At 33.9% G+C, this 17,821-nt stretch overlaps 1 protein-coding gene across 1 annotated transcript in view; it reads right to left on the reverse strand.

Annotated features, from left to right (window-relative positions):
* LOC110645450 (uncharacterized) overlaps window positions 1-7,799 on the reverse strand; it is a 118,988-nt gene extending 111,189 nt beyond the window's left edge. The window contains exons 1-3 of the mRNA XM_058137059.1: window positions 7,495-7,799; window positions 6,958-7,013; window positions 6,757-6,853 (exon numbers count right to left, since the gene is read on the reverse strand). Of these exons, the coding sequence (XP_057993042.1) occupies window positions 6,757-6,853; window positions 6,958-7,013; window positions 7,495-7,799 (458 nt within the window). The remainder of the gene's footprint in view (window positions 1-6,756; window positions 6,854-6,957; window positions 7,014-7,494) is intronic.
* Window positions 7,800-17,821: the final 10,022 nt, after the last annotated feature.

Genomic DNA, 17,821 nt, shown 5'->3' on the forward strand with positions numbered 1-17,821 from the left:
TCATGATCCCTCAACAAATTATTATTTCATTTTAAGCATTTTTCTAAGTTAACTAAGTTATAAACAAAAGTAATAAACTCATTTGCAACTTAAATCACTAACCTTTGTGTAGCAACTTCTAACTCCCCTTTTCTCCAATTTTCTTTCTTCTTTTCTTCTTTCTTTGATGACCAATCTTCTTCTCAAGTGATTAAACCAAGTTTTTATGGGAGAATTTGGGGTAAGGTAGGGTCAAATGGGTATTTAAAAGCATGTATTCAAGCTTTCATGTAGGAGTCAATGGTGGAATTTGGAAGAGCCATGGCTGCCGTTTTTTTTGAGGTAGGAGAAGACCATTTTCTTTTTTAATTTTTATGTCTTTTAAAACTTACTTTATGTATTAGAATGGGTCAAAATTTGTGGGAATTAAAATAATTAATTTTGACATCATTTTGATGTCATAAAGTGATGTAATTAGCTTTTTCTTTTCTTTTCTTTTCTTTTCTTTTCTATTAGTTCTTTAATTTAATTCCCAACTCCGAAATTTTCTTTTCTCCGATTTTATTTGACAGTTAGGTCAGGAGTCAGCTCTCGGGGTCAATTGACCGAATTGCCCCTCGCCTATTCATCCCGGTTTGCAAATAATCCTAAGGACTGCAGCGTCACATTTTACGGTTCGAAATTTGAGTTTAAAACGACTTCACAGTTGTTCCCGAAAAGGTCACCCTTCATTGTGACTCTCGGCTCGTTTAACTTCTTATGTTCTATTTTTCTTGTTTATACTTAACTAATTGGATATTACTAATTATTTGTGTTTATGGCTTCTCTAGTTGTCTTAAGTGTGGTTCTAATCCCCTTAATTGTCCAGACTGACACCGGTCACCGGAACAGTGAAATATACTAGACTATGCAAATAGGGGAATTACACTTCATTCCAAAAATTTACATTAGAAAAATCCAAACTAAAATTTATTACAAGCTTTATACAACTGCTCATGACGATTTTCTACATTTACATATATTTACATACATCAAAATAATTTTTACAATCAGGGTATAAAATATACCAGATAAACTTCAAAGAAGGTGGCTCCACAATCCTTAGCAGCTCACTCTGCTGCTCCTCTAGTCTCTATTTCTGTAACAGCAATAATAGCCATCGCTGAGTACTATGACTCAGTGGTGCACAACATGCTAAAATAATATTTATGCAAAATTTAAATCATATTTACTCAAAAATTAAACTGAACATGAGATATAAATTCAAAACATGACTTATAAAATTTTAATCCAAACAATTTCATTTCAAAAGTCTCAAAACAAATTTCATAAAAACACATAGTTATATCATGCCATTCGAAACAAATATCATCTTAATAGTCAGAGGCTAAGGAGAAGTCACAACACAAGGCTAGCTAGCTCAAATATATGGGAACCCATTCTTTTTCTTCTTCTACTGGCACACACCTCAACACTTCAGTCAGAGTAGGAATTAAAATTCGAAACCGATTTCCCCCACTAGTCATGCTAGTGAGGTATTCAAATATATGGTCATGACACTGTGGCTTCAAAACTATCTTAACAATTTACTAAATATTTATTCCCATTTCAAACACAAATAATTAATCTTTCAACAATTTAAATCAGAAGCATAGTAAACATTTCAAGACAATGGTGTCACAATTTAATATTTCAATTTATTCAAAAAAATGTGCAGAAGAAAATTTACAGAAATTCTATGTTGTGCACAAACTTTATACGAGTCGCCTCTTGGCCTTGATTCGACAACTCGGGTTCTTTTCCGATATTCTTTTCCACTGAAACACACAGTTTCACAGTGTTTCAGTATCACAACTTATCATAATTCCAAAAATAAATTCAAATCTACTTATATCTAGCTTTAATATGCTAAACTTGACATTCTTTAAAATTTGTATTTTGGGGTTACTATTCACGATACTATTCAAGTCAATTTGTTGACTTTCTAAGGCTTAATAGGTATGGGAAATCTAATTTCACTCACGTACCACATTTTGGTTACCTAATTTGTTGGTTTTGGTTGTTTTCTTAAAACTTAAGTCTTTTAGGCAAAATTTCAAATTTTCAGTTTTGGTATCTTATGTTACACTATTTCATTGGTCATGTTACTGTTAGAATTTGGCTTAGTTTTCTTCATAGAATTTGTTCCTTATTGTCTTAACTTTATTTCCCTTTTTGAATCACTCCATTTAGAGTTTTGTAGCTCAAGTTATAGCCATTTGAACATGGCTGCCGGATTGACCTAACCCAGATTTTCTGGGCACCAAAACTGATTCTAGTAGTTTTAAGTCACCAAATTTGGGTGGCTAAATGACTTGGTTAAGGGCATAATTTGGGTTTGTGTTCTTCATGAAAGTTTTAGGCTTATATCTCAGATTTCTACTAGTAAAATTGTAGGTCATTTAGACATGCCTAGATCAAGTTATGGCAAAATGAGCAAATACTGTTCATTTGGTCATTTTTGTACAGGGTAGAACACTCACTTCTGGATTTGGCCAATTTGTTTACTATGTTATGGTCACTTTTTGGGCATGATTCCTGAATAAAAAATGTGCCATTTTGTGTCTAGTTTCATTCCCAATTGGCCTCAAACCAATTGGGTTGGTAAATTTTTAGTTTTGGCCCCTGAAAAGGACCTTGGTCATGCTGCCTGCATAATGGCCATATCCAATCTGAATCTCCACTTGATTCCAACACTTCCAACATACCACAATTGGTCACATATGACCATTTTTAAGCTTAAACAAGGTCAAACACACCATTTGACCAATTTTCCAATTTTTGTCTTTCAAAGCCCTAGGTTCAAACCGTAATTCACTTTATTTGTTACATTTAATTGATCCCAAGCATACCAACACCATTTCTCAACTCATTCAAGCTTACATATACTTTTAATTCATTCAAAACACATCATATTCTCATACATCTATGGCTGGCCAAAATTCACATATAGTCCTCCAAAGTTGTTTTCATTTCATTTTAAGTATATTTCTAGGTTTATTCAAATATAAACACAATTAATTTAACTAGAACTTCAAGTTTAGATTACTAATTTTTATGTAGAATTTTTTTCCTCTTCAAACTTCTTCCTTTTTTCTTTCTTTTCCTTGAACCTTCTTTTCTAGTTGCCCAAACAAGGTTTAGTTATGGTAAATGAAGTTTCTATGGTGGGATTTTGTTGTCTTCAAGCTCAAAAGTGAGCTTCCATGGAGGATTTGGTGAGGGAGGGATGAGAGAGATGGGTTACGGCAATTTCAAGAAGATGAAGGATTTTCTGTTTTTTTTTTCTAAATATTTAACCTTTAGTAAGACCAAAAATTATCTAAAAATTTAAATTTTAAATTATAAGGTTTATTGCATTAAGCATGATATCATGCATGATGTAATCACTTTTTCACTTTTTCTTTTTCCTCTTTTTTTATTTATTTTTCCATTAGTTCTTTAATTTAATTCCTAATTCCAAAATTTTCTTTTCTCTGATTTTATTTGACAGTTAGGTCAGGAGTCAACTCCAGGGGTCAATTGACCAAATTGCCCCTCGCCAGTTCAATCCGGTTTGCAAATAATTCCATATTTCTTTCAAATCCCTGACCTAATTATTTGACCGGCTTAACATTTCTTTTTTGTGATTTTCTCTTTTCCACTGTGTTCGCAATAGTCTTAAGGACCGCAGCGTCACATTTTACGGTTCAAAATTTGATTTTAAATCGACTTTGCAGTCCTTTCCAAGAAGGTCACCCATCGCTGTGACTCTCAGCTCATTTAACCTCTTATGTTTTGTTTTTCTTATTTGTACTTAACTAATTGACAATTACTAATTATTTGTGTTTTAGGCTTATCTAGTTGTCTTAGATGTGGTTCTAATCCCCTTAATTGTCCGGGCTGACACCGATCACCGGAACAATGAAATATACCAGGCTATACAAATAGGGGTGTTACATATGATGTGCCAACCACTCTTGTTGGGGTTTAGCTTTGGTGGGGTTCAATTGGATGTATTTGAGAGACTAGAAACTATTTTTAGTATTTTGATTCAAGAAAGAAATAAGATTTCTTTCAAGTATCAATGGAGGAATATGAAGAAGAGGGAGAGAGAGAGAGGTGCCATCCAACAAGGAGAAAGAGAGAGGATGATCAAATCAAAATCTGTAGCGATCGGGCTCCAATCACTAGATGAATTATTTGCTTTGGCCATAAGCCTTACGGTTTTATCCCATAGGTGGAATGGAGAACTTCCCAAGAGATCACCTATCTTAGGATTTCTCTCAAGCGAGCATGCTTAACCCTGGAGTTCTTCCAACTCTCCAGGCCATTCCACTAAAAGGCGCCTCTAGTGATTAGTTCCCCCATTTTATATATCATTACTTTTTGAACCCAAGACCATCTCAATGCTTTATTGATGTGGGATTTGCCTAAGGTACCTTTCTCCCCCCCTTTCGGGACTCAGCATCCTCACTGAGGTTTGCCCCATCATCGCCCAAGAGGACACGCGAGCTACTCCGATACCAATTGTAACGATCGGGCTCCAACCACTAGAGGAATTGTCCGCTTTGGCTATAAGCCTCACGGTTTTGTCCCATAGGTAGAATGGAAAACTTCTCAAGAGGTCACCCATCTTAGGATTTCTCTCAAGCAAGTATGCTTAACCCTAGAGTTCTTCCAACTCACCAGGCCATTCCACCAAAAGGAGTCTCTAGTGATTAGTTCCCCTATTTTATATATCATTACTTTTTAAATCTAAGACCGTCTCCCTTTGGCAATTCCCACATTGGCAAAGTAAGGAGATGGCCTTGGGTTCAAAAAGTAATAATTTATAAAATGGGGGAACTAATCACTAGAGGCGCCTTTTGGTGGAATGGCCTACAGAGTTGGAAGAACTCCAGGGTTAAGCGTGCTCGCTTGAGAGAAATCATAAGATGGGTGACCTTTTGGGAAGTTCTCTATTCCACCTATGGCACAAAACCGTAAGGCTTATGACCAAAGCGGCCAATTCCTCTAGTGGTTGGAGCCCGATCGTTATAAAATCTAACTATTTTGTCTTCTTCTCTCCTTTTATATGTCACATAAGACAAAAGACATTAAATGGTTGCCACATGTTAAGCTCTCATTTAATCTAGCTTTTTATGTTTCTTAATCTCATTATGACACTTGTCAAGCCTATATTAAATCATCAATAATTGATCTTCCATAAATGGAAGACAAGTGGCACACATCTATAAATGCTACGTGTCACCATCTCATGGTGACACGTGTTACCATGTGTAATTACCATAATGCCCTTGTTTGCATTTTGAGTTCCCAACTCCAAATTGTAATTCTCTCCCTCAAATTAATTTATATCACATATAAATTAATTAATTAATTAATCTCCATTAATTAATTTTATAATTAAATTCATATTTAAACTCTTTAAATATAAATCCAATTTATATTATGCATCCAATATCAAAGATTTAGTTTCAAATCATGCTAGGGGCTTTGCAATCTTATTGCAAACTAAATCTATTTAATTAATTAATTAAACTCTTCAATTAATCAATTAAATCATCATTTGCTTGGTCGTTAACTTGTGTAAGTGTGTGACTTAGTAAGCTCATTACTAATTGGCATTGAGAAACGATATTAACTCTTAATATCATTGGAGCTCTTCCATAACCGTAAATGATTTCTCAAATCATTTTAGGCATCTCATAGAGCATGATTGACACCTAGCATAGCATGCCATGGCCACCCAATCACCGTATTATGTCCCAATCCCATTAAGGATCATGGTAGAGTCAAACCCCTTATCATGGAATCTCATACACTCATTTAAAATCTCATTCTCGACATATAAGACTTTGCCATCGGGAAACACCTTTCTTGACAAAGTCATTTGTCCTGGCCAGGAACTTAATCTTATCAAGAACAACTCAACTTTGCATAGGACTTTTAACCCTGTTTACTCAAGGCTACGGATCCCCTCTTGACTAAACACCTGTCCCAACATATGACCAATCTGAGCTAACACACACCGAAATATCCTTACACAATACAAATATATAAGTGGTATCAAACTCAAACAACTCATATAAGAGACAACTGTGTCATCTCAAGTCTAAGGATTATATGCACTAGTATGACATAGATAATATTTTATTGACTCAAGTAAATGCCATGTTCATGTCATCTGTACGTCACAAGTTTGACCTACTTATCTCATAACTGCTCACTATGTTTATCTTGATATCTCATATTAGATGGTATGAGACTCATCATTCCATATATATAAGTATCTCATACTGATCAATGGAGATAAATAAAAGTGATATCTCTTTGGATATAATGTGCCCACCAAAATATCCTTTAGTTGCGAACTCTGATTTATAGCAAATGTCCCATATATTCTGTCACTCATATTCTTATCTCATAAGAATAGAATATATAACATATTACTAATGGACAATTTCAAATAAATATGATATTATACATACACAACATTTAAATGAAATGTTTATTGCCATTACAATATTTACAATGTTTTTTATAAGTTACAAGATTAGTGCATGATCTAGGGCAGACATAACTAACAAATAACCCATGCCAATAATTTTATTTCTAAAATAAATATTGCAAATATCATCTATGAAATGAAATTCATATCCATTACGAGTCAAACTAGATACAGAAATAATGTTTTTAAAAGCATCAGGTACATATAACACATGATCTGAAATCAAAACATGTTCTTTTAGATACAATGATTTAGACCCTATGGCTAATGCTGCAACAGTTGCTTCATTGCCAATCCGGAGTCTAACATCCTGTGCATCCAAGCTTTCATTGCTTGATGTTCCTGCATATCAAAACATATGTGAGAACTTGCACCAGTATCTAAAACCCAAGCTGTAGATAAACTATGATTATTATTAGAATCTAAATAGCAAGTTATGGGCATACCTTCTAAAGGCTTATCCTTCTTGCTCTTTAGAAACGCCAAATACTTTGGGCAGTTCCTTGACAATGGAAACATTTTCTTTTGTCAACAACAACTTCAGTCTTCTTTTTCTTCTGGGATTGGTTTTTGGCAATTTTGACAGAAGGAACAGGGACAAAAGTTTTCTTCTTTTGTTGCTTTTCTTCTTCTTGGACTTTTTAGAAGAAGAAGCTACTAAAGCAACTTCTTTCCCTTTATTGCCAGCCATATTATCCTGTGCAATAATTAGCAAATTTAGCAGAGTAGCGAAGGTGCATTCTTGCTTAGTCATATGAAAATTTGTGATAAAAGATCAAAATGACTCTAGAAGGGATTGCAAGATCAAATCTATTTGTAATGTGAAGTCCATGGTAAAATCAAGTGCCTCAAGCTGCTTAACAAGGCTAATCATCTTGTCAACATGAACTCCCACATCCATCCCTTAACTCATTTTCATCCTAAATAGTTATTTAGATATCTCATATCTAGCATTTCTGCTATGTTCACTATACAACTCTTACAGGTGATCTAAGATTTTAGATGCAGATTGCATCTTCTTATGTTGCTTTTGTAACTCATTAGTCATAAAAGCTAACATGTAACACATGGCTCGCATGTCATGCTCTTTCCACCTATCTAAAGTGTCACGTTCCTTTGGTATAGCCCCTTCTAGTAAAGGATCATGAACTTTAAAATCTAGAACGTATCCTATACGCTCCAAATTCAAGAAAATCTTTAGATTTCTCAACCAATTCAGGAAATTAGGCCCAGTTAGCCTATTATTATCAAGTATACCAGTAAGAATGTTGGATAGTTGTGTTGTCATTTTATTAGATTAAACTATAGAAAATAACAAGATCCCAATTAGTATATTGTATCATGTAACTAAACAAAATGATCATGGTCTTTTAATCATATTGGTCCTCTCACTTATTTGGCGAATCCTACACTTCCAAAGCAGGAAACAGAAATCCCAATTGGGGTGGATTTCTAGTTAAGTTATCGAATTCTTTCAAATTGTTAATTATCCTTAAGTATATTTATTCTTGGATTTATAACAATTTATAAGTGAATAACACTTTACTCTTCACATCTCATGTGAGATTCAATCATTAATTTGGCTCTTAATGCTCAAAATCTCAGGTACATCTATTCTTGGTTTATCTTGTGGTTGCTGGTTTTGCAACCACCGTAAGTGCATGGATTGCTAACAAGTAATAAAGTGATGAGTAGAGTATCATTCCCATGAGGACCATGTTGAGTACCAAACTATAGTGATTTTAATTATCTAGACGATCGAGTTATAGAGAAATAATAATTAAATCTAAACTAAAAGAAATAAAGTCTAAAACAATTATCTAAACTAAAATACTAGTTAATGAGAACATTATAGGTAGGAGTTCACACTTCAATCAATTATAGAATAATCTAATTTATTCAATAATTGGGAGATTATTACTTTGATAGAAATTAATCCTAAGTTATCTTAAGTCCTCTCTCAAAGCACTCAAGATTTATTTTAATTAACCTAAATCCTACTGTTCGTGGTGATTATATTAATTAAAACCCTTTAAGATCTTTGATTAATTTTGGAACTCCACAATGGTCATCAGCCTATCTCTAGGTCAGATTTCTTAGGTTCAAAATCCTGATTTTCTAATACTAATCTTCACCTTTTAGTTCTTAAATTATTATCGTAAATCATGGCTAGGTGGGTAACATCACATAGCATGCATTAAGAATACAAGAGATTGAATCAAACAATAAATTCCCAATGTATTAAATAAAATCAAACAAGATCCATAATTAAATTGAGAGTGCTACACCCTAACCCTGGAATAAAGAGACTATTCGCACATGGTGAGTTTTACAATCAAGTTTGTAAAAAGATAAAGAGAAGATATGAGAAGAAAATAGAGTGAAAGAACCCATAAGGAGAGTTGCAGCCTTGGACTTTTAGAACTTCAGCTGAAAATCCCTTCTAGCAATCTCGCAGATCTTGCTTCTCCCTTGCCTCCCTTCAAGTTGATGTGCATCCTTGAATGTAAATTCTCCTTCCCCTTTTAATTTTTGACTTTTTATATTTATATCTAGTGTAAAAACCCTAATTTCAGAGTCCTAGAAGCATTAAGAGTCCATCCGGGTCGAGTTGGAAGCAAGATAAGTCACATCAAAATTACCGTCAGGAGACTTTACATGGGCCGTGTAGTGATACACGCCATGTGTAACTTTCTGCCACTTCATTTTTCAAGTTTTCTTCACTCCAGAGAGTTACAGGGGGTCCAGGAAGTTACACAAGGCAGGTTACACAGCCCGTGTAATGCTTCTGGCACTGTATTCTTCACATTTTGACCTCCAAATCTCTTCCAAACACATCTTTGATTCTATAACCACATAAAAACACCTGATGAAATATAGAAATTAATGAATTGAGTTGAATTAATATGATTTCTAATATAATAATGAAAACACATGAAAATAAAAAAAAATGAAATGAACGTTAACCTTAAAAGTCTATAAAATTTGACTTAATCGTCTTGCATTAGTTAAGTTAAACCCACTAAGTCAGTAAGCATGCAAATTTGAACCTAATGATCTCAGGTACATCCATTCTTGACCACTGAAGTATTTACATACTTACAACATCATATATTTCAATAATTAGTTTAAGAAGATCTCTTAAACCAAATGCATCATTCCCATGCTACCATAGCTAACAATGTAAATGTTTAAAATTTCTCAAATAATTGCTTTAGTAGAAAACCATGATGCAATTTCTAAAATTATACCATTACTAACTTAATCATTTATTTGGAAGATTTCTTGGCCAACTTAGTTACTACTTGGTCTCACTTTGCACATTAACTGTAACACCCTCACTGTAGCAATTCTGTACATTTTACTGTTCAGGTGACCGGTGTTGGTCGGGACAGCTATAACGTCTGGAAAAATATTTTAAAGTGAGAAACCATAATTAACTCAAATATTAATAAAAAAAAATTTAGAAAAAATTTTAGAAATAAAATACAACCAAGTTAAATGAGCCAGTGCCCTAGTGATGAGTAACCTAGTTGGAAGTTGCGGTCCTCGCTGCTAAGAGCCCTAAACCCGGGAGAAAATTCATAAAATAATTTTTGGGACTCCAGAGAAGAGTCATTGAGGTTTCTATAGCATTAGAATGCCAAGAAAATGCTTAGAAAAATTTTTAAATTGGTACAGACGATTTTGGCTCAATAAGCCAAACAGAGGGCATTTTGGTCATTTTGTCTTCAGAGATGATTTTTGGCTGACTTGTCCAGTTAAGTAAATAATTATTATAATATAAAATGTGAATAAATATTGCTAAAAATTAAATTAAAATTGAGTAGAAAAGAAAAGAAAATAAAAGTCATATTTATGACATAAGCATGATGCAATTAAAATATTTTCATCCAACCGAATTTTGAAACATCATTATAAACTACTTAAACATGAATAAAAGGAGATAAAAATTAAAGAACTAAACAGCTATCTTTAACCTTTGAATAGCCAAAAACATAGAGAGAGAGAAGAAAGAAAACTCCATGAAAGCTTCACTAAGCTCCAAACTCCACTAAATTCCACCATAAATCTCATCCTCCATTAAAATTTACCCTTATCACTAGATCAAGCTTGGGGCAGCCATTATAAGGAAAAATATTGAAGAATTACAAGCTCAAGTTGGGACTCAAGTAAAGTTAGTATCCAATTCCTTGACTCTTTCCTTTAAATTCTTATTAGAATGAAAATTTGAGCTAGGATATGTATAATTTCTTTAAAAATAAACATGTTATATGTAGGAGCGGAAGCATGAAAAACCCAAGTTTATATCATTGAATTCAAAAATTTTTCACCTAGGGCCACATGCGTCATGCAAGATTCATTTTCATCGATTTGATTTCAATGATAAATAGCATATTAAAACTCTTTTAATATGTTTTTGGATCTACATCTGCCATTTAAGATTTTAGAATTAATCAAATTAATTATTAGAACCCTAGATTAGATCAAGAATAAGCGTACTAACCTCTTGATACACTGCAGTGTATTTGACACCTTTAGGATGCGTCTAGGATACCAAATGTTTTCCCTCTAGCTTGTCCACACCAAGATTACCTATGGCAACCCTTGAACAGCTTTTAAAGCTTTTTCTATAAATTAGAAAATCAAGTTTTACCTTTTGAGAGATTACAGATATAAACAGGTGAAGGAGCGGAAGCATGAAAAATACAAGTTTATACCATTGAATTCAAAAATTTTCACCTAAGGTCACATGCATCATGCAAGATTTATTTTTATCTATTTGATTTCAATGATAAATAACATATTAAAACTCTTTTAATATGTTTTTGGATCTGTATTTGCCATTTAAGATTTTAAAATTAATCAGATTAATTTTATAACCCTAGATTAAATTAAGAACAAATACACTAACCTCTTGATGCACTGCAGCATATTTGTGCCTTTAGGATGCGTCTTCAGGACACCAGATGTTGTCCCTCTAGCTTGACCACACCAAGTTCACCTATGGCAGCCCTTGAACAGCTTCTTAAGCTTTTTCTATTAATTAGAAAATCAAGTTTTACCTTTTAAGAGATTAAAGATGTAAACAGGACATTAGAAATAATTTCTACTATTTTTAATTCAAGAGATTGTTTGCTAATCTCTTGGAATTGATGAGAGATGAAGAAGAAGAGAGAATGGGAGCTTCAAGGGTGGTGACACAAAGAGAAAGCAGTAGCTTGTATTATTTTTCTTTTCATAACAACACTTATATAGCTAAGTCACCACTTAAAACCCTTGCAACATGTCACCTTCTGATTGGCTTTAGGTTTAATTGACCCAATCACATTGTGCCAAGAGTCAAACATATATTTAATCTTATTTTTAATCATCTTACATGATTAAAAGACATTTGGCAAGCTTATGTGTAGTGCTATGTGTCACCATCTCATGGTGCCACATGTCACCCAGTGAAATGACCAAAATGCTCCTGTGTCTTAATTTTGAGTTCTCAACCCAAAATAATTAATTCTCTTCTTCTAATCAATTTATATCAAATATAAATTAATTAATTAATCTCTATTAATTAATTTCTCATTAATTAAATTAATATTTAAACACTTTAAATTTAAATATAAATTTAACTTATGTTATAAATCCAATAATCTAGATTTGGTTTCAAGTCATGCTAGGGACTTTGCAATCTAATTGCAAACCAAACATATTTAATTAATCAATTAAACTATTTAATTAATTAATTAAATCATAATTAATTTGGTGATTACTTGCGTAGGTGTGTGACTTACTAGGCTCATCACTAATTGGCAATGAGATATGATATCAACTCTAAATATCATCATAACTCTTTCTTACCATAAATGATTTCTCTAAACTATTTTATGCATCTCATAGACCATGGTTAACACCTAGCATAGTATGCTATGGCCACCCAATTAGTAATAAGGTTTACCTTAAATAACCCTATAATCATATGTTACCATGCACTATAATCTCTTTATTACAAAATCCCAACTCAAGCTGGAGTCATGATTTATGTCAAACCCCATTTGCTATGAATATTATGTTCTCTTTTAATTCCAGTTCTTCATTAAAAAGATTTTCTCATCAGAAACCCTTTTCTGATTAAATCTCTCTGTCCTGGCCAGGAACTTGAAACATCAAGAACAATTAAATGAACATAGGATTTTATCTCTATTTACTTAGAGGAACAGATTCCATCTTGATCAACACTTACCTCTATATATAACTAGTAGGAGCCAACACATGCCCATATACCATATACAGTACAAGTATGAAAGCAGTATTAAACTCAAACCACCTATATACAAGATAACTATGCTATCTCAGGTTTAAAGATTATATGCACTGATATAATTTATGACAATACATTAATAAGAGTAAACTCCATGTGCTTATCATAAGTGTCACTGGTTTGGCCTACTTATCATGTATAAGTGCCTATCATATTTGTCATATGGCATGAGACTCACCATTTTATCTTATTTATGTCTCATATAAATAACTTGGGAACAAACATGAATACAATCTTTCTAGATAAGTCATGTCCTTATTGTGAAGTATCCTCGATTGTGAACCTATTTATGATACTTTGTACTAGAAATACTGTCACTCATATTCTTAACAACTTAAGAATAAAATTTTCAACAAAATATCAATGGACCTTTTCTATTACACATAAATATATTATGTAAATGAAAAAGTGGAAATGCCTTTTATTAATAAATATATGTACAAGATACATACTAAATGATATGCTCTAGGGCATACTACTAACAATCTCCCACTAGTACTAGAGCCATTCATTACAATATCTTAGACCCATCTTCTCAAGATGTCAGTCTAGCTGAGTCTATGACATAGACTTAGGGAATGGATCAGCTGGATTTTTAGCTGACGCTATTTTCTGTATGGCTAAATCACCTTGTCCAACTATTTCTCTGATAATGTGGTAGCACCTTTCTATGCATTTGGATTTCTGGTGAGACCGGGGTTCCTTAGCCTGTATGACTGCTCCATTATTATCACAGTGTAGTGGAACTGCTGACTCAATGGAAGGAACCACTGTAAGTTCTGTCATGAACTTTTTTATCTAAACAGCTTCCTCTGCAGCATCTGATGCAGCAATATACCCAGCCTCAGCAGTGGAATCTGCAGTCGTGCTCCGTTTGGAACTCTTCCAACTGACTGCACCTCCATTACAAATGAACACATATCCAGAGGTATACTTTCTATCATTGATATCTGATTGGAAATCAGAATCAGTATAACCATCCAATTATAAGTCTCCACCTTCATAGATCAAGAATAAATCCTTAGTTCTCCTCAAGTACTTAAGGATATTCTTAACAGCTATCCAGTATTCCAAACCTGGATTGGATTGATACCTGCTAGTCAAACTAACAGCATATGCGATATCTATCCTAGTACACAACATTGCATACATTAAACTTCCAATAGCTGAAGCATATGGAATCCTGGCCATTTTATTTCTTTCTTCAAGTGTCTTTGGAGACATCTCTTTAGAAAGGTGGATACCATGTCTCACTGGTAACAATCCTCTCTTGGAATCAAGCATGTTAAACCTCTTTAACACCTTTTCTAAGTATAGACTTTGGGATAAACCAATTATTCTTTTCGCTCTATCTCTATAGATGCGAATCCCAAGAATATAGGTTGCCTCACCTAAGTCTTTCATGGAGAATGTATTTGACAACCATAACTTTACAGTTGTCAACATACCTGTGTCATTACCCATCAACAGTATGTCATCCTTATATAAGACAAGGAAAGTGATAACACTGTCACTAACCTTCTTATATACACATGGCTCATCCTCATTTTTTATAAAACCAAATGATTTAATGGCTTCATCAAAATGAATGTTCCAACTCCTCGAAGCTCGCTTCAACCCATAAATGGATCGCTTTAGCTTGCATACCTTGGAACCATCTTGGGATTCAAAATCCCTAGGTTGTTCCATGAAAATGTTTTCTTTAATGTATCATTTGAGAAGAGCTGTTTTGACATTGATTTGCCAAATCTCATAATCATAGTATGCAGCTACTGCTAATAGAATCCTAATTAATTTAAGCATGGCAACTGGCGAGAAAGTCTCCTCATAGTCGATTCCTTGCCTTTGGCGAAATCCTTTCACTACTAGCCTTGCCTTATAGGTCTCTACCTTTCCATTAGAACCAATTTTCTTCTTGAAAACCCATTTGTTCCCTATAGGTACAATACCTTCAGGTGGGTCAATAAGATCCCAAACTTGATTTTTATGCATGGAATCAATCTCGGATTTCATAGCATCAATCCACTTTGAAGAGTCTATATCTGATATAGCTTCTTCATAGGTGAGTGGATCATCTCCATGATCTACTTCCTCATGAGTAGACAACTTTTGTTTTTCTTCATGAAGGAAACCATATCTCACTAGTGGGTGAGATACCATGGCTGTTCTACGAGAAATAGCTGTAGATGTTTCATCAACGGGTGTAGGTTGACTAGATGGATCCATATCCATCTGATCTGTTGGTTGGTCAGAATTCTCTAAAACTCTATTTTCCTTCCTTTACCTCCTTCTTGATTAAACTGTTGTTCAAGAAATGTAGCATCTCTACTTACCACAACCTTTTATGAAGTAGGCAAATAAAAATAATATCCAAAACTATCTTTTGGATATCCAACAAAATGACCCTTTTCTGATCTGATTTCCAATTTATCAGTGTTCAACTTTTTGATATAAGCTGGACAACCCCAAATCTTAACATACTTAAGACTTAGTTTTCTTCCATGCCATATCTCATAAGGTGTGGAAGAAACTGATTTTGATGGAATCCTATTCAGAATATACGAAGCCGATTCTAATGCAAATCCCCAAAAGAATATTGGCATATCAGTATAGCTCATCATACTACGTACCATATCCAATAGGGTACAATTTCTCCTTTCATATACACCATTTAGCTGTGGTGTTCCTGGAGGAGTCAGCTAGAAAACAATGTCGTATTCTCTCAAGTATTCATCAAATTCAGTACTCAAATATTCACCTCCACGATCTGATCGAAGAGCTTTAATACTCTTTCCTGTTTGATTTTCTACTTCAGATTTAAATTCTTTGAACTTTTCAAAGGATTCATATTTTTATTTCATCAAATACAAATACCTAAACCTTGATTTATCATCAGTAAAGGTAATAAAGTAAAGAAAACCACCTCTAGCCATTTCCTTAAATGGACCACATACATCACTATGTATTAGCTTTAAAATATTTTCAGCCCTTAGCCTTTGTCCAACAAAGGGTGATCTAGTCATTTTGCCCTGAAGGCAAGATTCACAAGTTGGAGTAGGCTCAGAGCCCAATGAGGATAGAATCCCCATTTTCTCCAATTTTGCAATCCTATCTTCTGTAACATGACATAACCTTAAGTGCCAAATATATTTTGAACTTGAGTTGGTTTTCACCATGGCATTGCATTCATTTAGATCACTTACATTCATTTTGTGTTTGTCATTATTATCTAAATAATAAAGACCATCATTCATATAACCCGAACCAACATATTTATTTCCAAAATAAATATTGCAAACATCATCTGTGAACTGAAAATCATAGCCATTTCTAGTCAAACTAGATATAGAAATGATGTTCTTAAAAGCATCAGGTACATATAAAATATTATCCAAACACAAAACATGTCCAAACATGTAAAAAGATTTAGATCCTATGGCTAAAGCTTTAATAGTTGAGCCATTGCCAATCCGGACTCTAACATCTTGAGAATGCAAGTTGCTACTATAGTTCTTGCATATCATGAGAAATGTGAGAACTGGCACCAGTATCTAAAACCCAAGCTGTAGATGAACTATGAGTATCATCAGAATCTAAATAACAAGATATAGGAATACCTTCCGAAGGTCTATCCTTCTTGTCCTTCAGAGAAGCAAGATACTCTGGGCAGTTCCTTTTCTAGTGTCCATCCTTCTGGCAGTGGAAACACTTTCCTTTGCCTCCATCAGCTTTTGTCTTCCCTTTCTGTTTAGCGATTTTCTTGGAAGGACCAGGAATCTGAGGTTTCTTTTTCTTATTGTTCTTTTTCTTGTTGGACTTTCTAGTAGAAGAAGATGCAATCAAAGCTACCTCTTTTCCTTTATTGCCCGGCATATTCTTTTGGCCAATAACTAGCATGTTGAGTAAACCAGCCACGGTGCATTCCTGTTTAGTCATATGAAAATTTGTCACAAAATTTCGAAAAGACTCATGAAGGGAATGAAGGATGAAATCCGTCTGTAGTTGGAAATCCATGTTCAAGTCAAGATGTTCCAACTGCTCAATCAGCCGAATCATCTTGTGGACATGATCCCCAATATTCTGTCCCTTAGACATCGTCATGCGAAATAACTTTCTAGATGTCTCATACCTAGCATTCCTACTGTGCTCACCATACAACTCTTATAGGTGAAGGAGGATCTCACTCGCACTCTGCATGTTCTCATGCTGCTTCTGTAACTCATTACTCATGGAAGCAAGCATGTAACACTTAGATCTCATACCATGCTCCTTCCACTTGTCCAAAGTTTCGTGTTCTTCTTGAGTGGCCTCTGGAGGTAAGGGACCAGGAACATTTGAGTCTACAACATATCCTATATGTTCAAGATTCAGAACAAGTTTCAAATTTCTTAACCAATCAGACAGATTAGGTTCTATCAACCTATTGCGATCAAGTATGCTTGCAAGGATATTGGATGGTGGTTGTTCTGTGCTCATTTTTATCAGAAAATTAACTGTAGAAAATAACCAGATTAATTAGTAAATGTATCATGTAATTAACCAAAATGATTATGGTCTTTTAATCAAATTGGTCCTCCCACTAACTTAGCGAATCCTACATTTCCAAAGTAGAAAATGAAAATCCTAGTTAGATGGATTTCTAGTGGGTGATTGAATTCTTATAATTCTATTGATCATCCTCAGGTACATCCATTATTGGAATTATAATAAACTATAAGTGAGCAACTCCTTGCCCATCACATCTCATGTGAGGTTCAATCCTTTACCTAGCTCCTAATCCTCAAAATTTCAGGTACATCCATTATTGACTTATCTTGCATTAGTTAAGTTGATCCCATTGAGCCAGTAATTATGCAAATAATTTTAATGTCCTCAGGTACATCCAATATTGGCCACCAAACCATTTACATATTTACAACATATCATGCTTAACAATTATTCTTAAGAATATCTCTTAAATTAATTGCATCTTATGCAACAATTTAAAATTTCTT

The sequence above is a fragment of the Hevea brasiliensis genome, chromosome 15, assembly GCF_030052815.1.
Source record: "Hevea brasiliensis isolate MT/VB/25A 57/8 chromosome 15, ASM3005281v1, whole genome shotgun sequence".
NCBI lineage: Eukaryota > Viridiplantae > Streptophyta > Magnoliopsida > Malpighiales > Euphorbiaceae > Hevea > Hevea brasiliensis.